General features: G+C 40.5%; 1 protein-coding gene across 1 annotated transcript; it reads right to left on the reverse strand.

Annotated features, from left to right (window-relative positions):
* Window positions 1–576: 576 nt before the first annotated feature.
* LOC121990294 (ethylene-responsive transcription factor 2-like) lies at window positions 577–1568 on the reverse strand. The gene has a single exon (XM_042544458.1). The coding sequence runs from the start codon at window positions 1503–1505 to the stop codon at window positions 864–866; it is 642 nt and encodes a 213-aa protein (XP_042400392.1). The 5' UTR covers window positions 1506–1568; the 3' UTR covers window positions 577–863.
* Between the last annotated feature and the right edge of the window lie 6343 nt (window positions 1569–7911).

The following is a 7911-nucleotide window of genomic DNA, read 5'->3' on the forward strand; positions in this document are numbered from 1 at the left end:
AACTCAAGGGAAAAATCATGTCTTTAAAATTAATCATAAAAAAGTTAGATTTATTTTAATGTGGTCGACACATTGAGTTATTATAATAAAGATGGCATGATTTAGGTGCCACAATACAATTTGATCATCTCTGATTTTGATGTTTCGAATCATGTCTCTGATTTTGTCTTCACAAGGGGTTCAATTTGTCAGAGGATAACAAATTTATTATAATAAAATAATGGATATACTCAGGTAAAAATCTCCTCCTAGTAATTTATTTTCCTTCGAATATCTTAGATTTACTATATTGGTAAAAGTTAAAACCATATTAGAAGGAAGTAAATTAATAAACCAAAACTAGTCATTAAATAATTTTTTTAATCTTATTCGAATTCAACCCTTATTTAATTCTATAAACCTAATTAATTAACTTGACTATACCAAGGGCAACCTAAATTTACTACAGGACCACAACTCAGTTGCCGATTGCGATTGAATAAGTTTAAAAAGACTGACAAAATTTCCATGTCTAGTCCAGTAGGAGAACGGAAAAACTGCATCAATCTATTGGAAATAAATTAGGTACAGACAAACTCAGGAATAAAATTATGGTTAATATTTTATATATCCAAAAAGAGTAAGGTCTCCTTTCACATACAGCAGACCAGCGGCGAAATAAAAGTTGGACAGAAAAAATTATTAAATAAAAGAACAAAGTTATATTCAGATTGAGCTTCTCTGTTTTGTAGGGGGGAGAACAATTGAACGAACAAATTGCAAACACGCACAAATCGTCGAGGCATTCGGCTCAATTTTCGTCGAATTTCCCGATTCCGAAGCACCAAATCAACGATTTGAGATGTCGACCTTGATGATTAGCGTTAAGTCTCAGCTCGCCGAGAGATGGCGAGATTGCCCGATTCCTCAGGCTCTGGGAAGATTGCCGGTTGATCGGCCGGAAATAGGGTAGCTGCCGGAGCCGCTGACGCCGCCCTCTTTCTCCGCTTGGGCGAGGGCTTCTCTGCGGAGGAAGAGGAAGAGGACCAGGAAGGTGAATCAGGGGAATCGCCGATGAGGTGCGGGAAGTTGAGCAGGGCGCGGGCTCCGCGGATCCGGTAGGCGGCGCGGTCGTAGGCGCGGGCGGCGTCCTCCGCCGTCTCGAACGTCCCCAACCACACGCGCGCCCCATTGCGCGCCGGGTCGCGGATCTCGGCCGCGAACTTCCCCCACGGCCGCTGCCGCACCCCTCGGTAGTGCTGTCCCCTGGCGGCGGACGATTTAGGCGGCGGAGCGGCGGGATCGGGGCCGGATGCGGATGAGGGCGAGGGAGTCCATCCGTGGCGGAAGGCGTCCGCGAGGGCGCCGAAAACGAGCATGTCGTCGGGATCGTCGGGGAGGAAAGGGAGTGACACGGATCCGGAGCGATCGGCGGCCAGCGGAAAGGGGAAGGGGGCGGGATCGTCGAGGAGGTAGCCGCAGACGCCGGCGAGGAGGGCCAGGTCGGCGTCAGCAATGCCGGACATAGCTGGTAGCGTTAGTGAAGAAAGCGATCTGGCAGAAGGCGGTGGCGATGAGAGGAAAGGGTTGGAGTGGAGGTTTATTTATATAGGAGTGGAATTAGGAAAGGGGAAGAAGGCGATGGGTCCAAGTCGAAGCTTTTTCTTGGTCTCCAGCCCTCGTGTGCTTCTCTGAAGGTTCCTTGTTTTTTTCAGCACGTGAGGATAATCAAAAGCCGTTACAATTTTTAAAGGAAAAATAATATTTCGCGCTCGAACACAAAGTTCCATTCCACCGTTTCTTTTTGAATTAAGATCCCAAGTTAAAATAATAATATTATTTATCAAATTAGAAAAATAGAATCATCAGAACTATCTCTATTTTTTTTTTTTGTAGCAATCACTCTTGATTTTAAGATAATTATCTAAATAGTAGACTTAAAATTGTGGAATTTTTAAAGGATTATTTAACTTTTAAATGCCTTAAATACTATATTTATTTTCTATTTTATTATTTCTATCCATCACTGATTTTTGAAATGTACATAGGTTGTTTTTTGAAATTTTAAATGAAGTATCATAGTCATCACCATGTTTGTTATATTTAATACGATAATCTTGCATCATAATGTCATCATCCACTTTCTAATTGCTTGGTTCCTACCCTTTCATTTGCCTGCCGTCTTCTCTTTGAACTCTATCTTCACTTATAAGGATATTTAATTCATTCTCAAGAAACCTATAGCTATAGCTACTAACATTACATTAAGTATATTATTTAAATAGATTAGAGGATGAATTATCCTTATAAATAATTAAAAAAATATGATTTAGAAATTTAAAATAAAATAATATTTTTGGGGATTTCAAAATTAACTGGGCCTTTATCTTGAATAATTAAGTACTCTGGTATCCCTATCTCAACATTCTATTAATGTTGGATAGATAATCTAGTTTCATATTTTATCCATCAAGTAAATTTAATGAGTACAGTAGTTTAATTTTTTGAACACGTATGCATGACAATATGTTATCTTGAATAATTAAAGAGTTCATATGAGGTCTATAATTTGTACAATAATAAAGTTGTATATATATGAAAATAACTATTTTTCTTGGATTGCCACAAATTAGATGGAAAACTAAACAAATAAGTCGATATGTTGGAAATAAAAAAATTTCAAGGTAAATGATATGTTAATTGGATTTGACATATCATGTATGCATGCATCAACGATAGTTTATTTGGCACGGAACTGTTATTTATTTTTTATTTTAAATTTGTTGTCTCTAATTAATTGATCATTGCTAAGATCAGCAGTTTAAGGATATAATATTTTTAGTGATATATATAGATATAGTGTAGAATTTTTGTATTATTCGATGGAATCGACAATAAGTCTTTTTGTTCCATCGTTGATATAGCTCAATTTTATTTTTTCACTATACTTTTTAGATTAAAATACAACAAATTTTACAACTTGACAATATTTTAATTACAATTTAATAAGTTAAAGGTATTAAAATCGAAATAATTTTAGGTATTTTTATAATTATATAATATTATTTATTTGGACCTAATTTTTCATAATTTTATTTTTGAGCATTACTGGAAAGATCTCATACTAATAGAGATATTTTTTTCTTAAAAGCTCACAATCTTTCCCATATATTTTCAATGTGGAACTTTGTTTGTAATTTTACACCCCCAATAATCCTCTTTCAAACAAAGGACCATAGATCCCCCCCTCTCAAATGGAAAGCTTATTGACCCACTAGGTCTTTCTGTCCTTCGGTCCAACCAACCTACTAGATCTTCATGTCTGTCAGTCCACCTAACCTATTAGGACTTCCTTGTCTCTCAGTCCAACTGACTTAGTAGGTCTTCCTTACCTAACCACAACTAGGGTATCTTTGACTGCCCACAAAACCTTCCTACCTAGTGTTTGGTTTAATCCAGACACAATAGCCTTTACATCCTTTGTTCGAGGTCAATATTTCACTCACATGACTTAATTAGACCATAACTCTTATGCACAGTTGACAATTAGATCTTCTTGCAGTTTGAGTTCTGATACCAATTGCTAGCGTAGGCCCCCGATAGGTCGACTAAAAAGGGGTGAATAGCTTGCAAGTTAGAATTAAAACTAATCTCTTGCTTTCTACTTAGAAGGACAAAACACATGTTAGTTGAACAAAATAAAAGACATAAATATAAAGTAAGAGACACAAAGAGTTATTTGGTTTGCAGCTAGGAAGGTTACTAATTTAAGACTGTGAAAGCTCATTAAAATTCTCTTTCAATAGAGGCAAAGAAACATTTTGCAGAAATTTAAAGTACAAACACTTAAAACAAGAAACAAAATCAATTACAGCATGTGTTGGGTTAAACTTCAAAGACCAGGACTCTATTTATAGTCCACTAGTCGCAACTAGTTGTTTACTGACGTGACATTTTTCGGGCGCATGGACCCTGTCCGGGCTCTTGGATGTGGTCGACTCAATCTACTTTGCAACGTCTCTTCAATAATGACTTATCGGTTTCCGAGCGCCTAGAGTCGGCTAATGTGGACTCCAACGCTAATCCTCTTAGACCAATGGCTGACTGACATGGCGGAACAGTCTAGGTGCCTGTACCCGATCCGAGAGCCTAGAGTTCGGGCACCTGGACATGGTCCGGGCGCTTGGACGCAGTCAACTCAGAAGTTGACTTTGGGTGATTCTATAGTCGTCCAGAGTTGAGCTCACCCCAACCTAACTCCAGCATTCTTCTCAAGCAGTTTTCCTCCTTGGCTTCTCGCCCCTAGAAAGCATCGGGCGAGTCCTTCTCGTCCGCCAGTGTATTCTTCCTCAGCTCCTCGTTCCTCAAATACACTGAGTCTGTCAACTCGTTTCCCATGTCATCTTTCTCGCTCACTATATCTTCCGCTCGACTTCTTGTGTTCCTAAGTCTCTGTACACTCACTATATCTTTGCATATTTCTTATTTGATGAAATGTATATTTATGGTCTGAATCTACCATATTAACATTGTTAGGATCTCTTCGTACGGCTAGAGAGGGGGGTGTGAATAGCCGACCCCAATTGCTCGCGTTTCTTTCTACAATCTAGGGTTAGCGCAGCGGAAACTAAATGCAGAAAGAAAACAGGAGAAGAAATCAAACCTCAACGCAAGGATGTAACGAGGTTCGGAGATGATACTCCTACTCCTCGGCGTGTCCGTAAGGTGGACGAGCCCTATCAATCCGTCGGTGGATGAGTCCCCGGAGAACCGGCTAATATCAACTCCTTGTGGGTGGAGAAACCTCGCCACAAACACTTGCAACAGCAAGCTAAGAGTACAACAGAATACAAGAAGTAAATACAATGAATGTAACAATACAAGCTTGCCTTCTTGTCGTCGACTGAAGTCCTGGAAGCAACAACTTCACGGACGAATGCCAACAAGCAACTCAGCCGAAAGAAGCTAACGCGGGGCTTCGAAAGTGAGCTCAACAAAGCTCAGTCGAAGCTTAAACTTCAGCAGCAAAACAGAAGTTCTAAGGAGGAAAAAGGAAGAATTTTCTGCACAGAAGATGCCCTCGTCTCCTTATACCTGCGAAGAAGAAACAGCGAAGAAACTAGCCGCGTCTGGCGGCTAGAACCTCGATCGGCGTGGACCGATCAGTAACATCCTGATCGGTCCGCAGACCGACCAGGCTTTGAGGTCCCCTGATCGGTCCATGGACCGATCAGAAACTGATCGGACGCGACCGATCAGGGAACCTTCCGATCGGTCCGTAGACCGATCAGCTTCTTCTCGCTAGTTTACCATCGATCTCCTTCGATCGGTCTCGCATCGATCGATAACCATCGAGCATATCGATCGGTCACCGATCGGTCACCGACCGATCGATGAGCCATGATCATTGGATCGGTCTGCACCCGATCCAAACTTCTCGACCCTAAACCTAAGGCTTCCACACCAACATCCGGTCAACCTTGACTGTTGGTACATCACGCCTAGCATCCGGTCACTCCCTTAACACTAGCACTCCCGCTAAGTGTCCGGTCAATCCTTTTGACCCACTTAGACTTCTCCACACCGGATGTCCGATCACCCTTGATCCATCTGGATTTTTCCTGCTGGCTTCACTCACCAGACTCTCCACACCGCCTAACTTAGGACTTTCCATTTCTCTGGCTTCACTCACCAGACTTTTCAACCGCCTAACATCCACTTAGGACTTTCCCATTGCCTAACATCCCGCTTAGGACTTTTCCCCGGCTTCACTCACTGTGACTTTCCACACCGCCTAACATCCCAGTTAGGACTTTCCTCTGCTGGCTTCACTCACCAGGACTTTCCAACTGCCTAACATCCCAGTTAGGACTTTCCCGTGCCAAGTCTCCATACTTGGACTTTTCCAGTGCCAAGTCTCCATACTTGGACTTTTCCCGTGCCAAGTCTCCATACTTGGACTTTTCGCGTGCCAAGCTCCCTGCTTGGACTTTTCCAGTGCCAAGTCTCCATACTTGGACTTTTTCCCGAATCAGGTCAACCAGGTCAACCTTGACCTACGGTTGCACCAATAATCTCCCAAACATCTATTCTTGTCCCATATCAAGAATACAACTCTTCCACGAGTGTCAAACATCAAAATACAACTCAACTAGGTCAACCTTGACCTAAGGTTGCACCAACAATCTTCCTAAGTCAAACATCAAAATACAACTCGAGTCAGGTCAACTCGAGTCAGGTCAACCAGGTCAACCTTGACCTAAGGTTGCACCAACAAACATGATCTCAATGCCAAAATCATGAGATTCATATAGTACAAGGAATTAGGGATGAACTGAAAAGAGAACCCCAACCCTTCGACCCATAGAAAACTGAGACATGGAGAGTTAGATACGAAAGTGTAACCTGATTTACTACGAGGAACCCTAAGCGATCATAGAACTTAATGGATCATACCTAATACGTTAGACGATTTGAGTTGATACGCTGTTGTGGAAGTAAAAGTTCACATTGGATACCATAGGATGGTCTACTTACATAAATACACATTGAGAATAGAAAACCAAACATAGATTAGGTGTTTACAATCATTCGGGTGAAACCAAAGTCCTAGAACTGCCTTCACCACTGAACCTTCTATATTCTCTCTGCTCACTTGCTTTGATCTCTCTGCCTCTCTCTCAATTCTCTTGTGCACAACTCTCTCTCTCTCAACTCTAGCTTTATTTCTTGTTCTAGTAACACACACAAATCTTTGATTATCTAGATAACTTATTTTATAATTCTAACTAGTATTTGATTCACAGTCCTCATGGAATCGATATCTTTTAGGCAACATCTCCGTGCACTTGAAGATTTGCCACACATCACATCAACTCCACCCTACAACATGTGTCAATTTCAAAAGGTTATTAGATAACCTTTGATAAGTCAAATTTAACCTTCTCTCCACCTATCATTAATGCGAGTTGATGATTTTTAACGTCGATCACTGCACTAATGGTAGCTAGAAACAACTTCCCTAATAAAAGTGGAGTTTGTGGGTCTTCTTTCATGTCTAAGACTATGAAATATGTTGGTACCAAGCATCCTTCGATCTCAATTGGCACATCATCTATTTTCCCCAAAGGACGTCGAATCGAATAATCCACCACTTGTAAGGATACATCTGTAGCTTTTAATTCTTCCCATCCCATCCTTTTGAATAATGCATATGACATGATGTTCACTCCGTATCCCAAGTCACAAATAGCTCTTTCAATGTAGATGTCACCAATAATGCACGGTATGGAAAGCTTCCAGAATCCTGTAGCTTGAAGGGTCTCCCTTCTCGCACAAGAGAGCTACCTTCCTTAGATATGGTTATGGCACTCCGTCCTTCCAATTACCTTTTTGGAGTCAATGCATCTTTAAGGAACCTTGCATAACGACTTTTCATGCTATGAAGTTGGCTGTCTGAAAATCCCTTTCTAATCATGGAGCTTCATCCTTTTGGCAATCTACCTTGCTCAACGTCGTTCCGTATGGGGGTTGTGTTAGAGTGTATACTAAAAGCCTAGCTTTTGTAAATATTTATTTTGAAATAAAGAATCACATTGGTAAAAAATATCTACATTTATGTGCTAAGTGTAGTTGTTCAATTAATTTATATTGTAGATAACATGGTGTGTGATGTCACACACAGAAGATTATGTTATCGGTTCTTTATAAATTATAAACAGTAGCTCACGACTAAGATGGTGAGGAACAACCCATTGGAATAGTCGTAGTGTAATTTGGTATTAGTTTATCTTAACTATGAAATTACACTAGTACACTCAGAGTGTATTGAGCAGGACCATTTAAGGTAAGTTCTTTTTGTACTGACTTAATAAAAGAACAAGACCTTAGTTATTATAGAAGTGTGTGCTCTTAATCCTAATATAATAACAA

This window comes from Zingiber officinale, chromosome 6B (assembly GCF_018446385.1).
Source record: "Zingiber officinale cultivar Zhangliang chromosome 6B, Zo_v1.1, whole genome shotgun sequence".
NCBI lineage: Eukaryota > Viridiplantae > Streptophyta > Magnoliopsida > Zingiberales > Zingiberaceae > Zingiber > Zingiber officinale.

What these genes read in the sequence shown, in the direction of transcription:
- LOC121990294 (XM_042544458.1), bottom strand. Translation starts at nt 1,505, where the DNA reads ATGTCCGGCATTGCTGACGCCGACCTGGCCCTCCTCGCCGGCGTCTGC.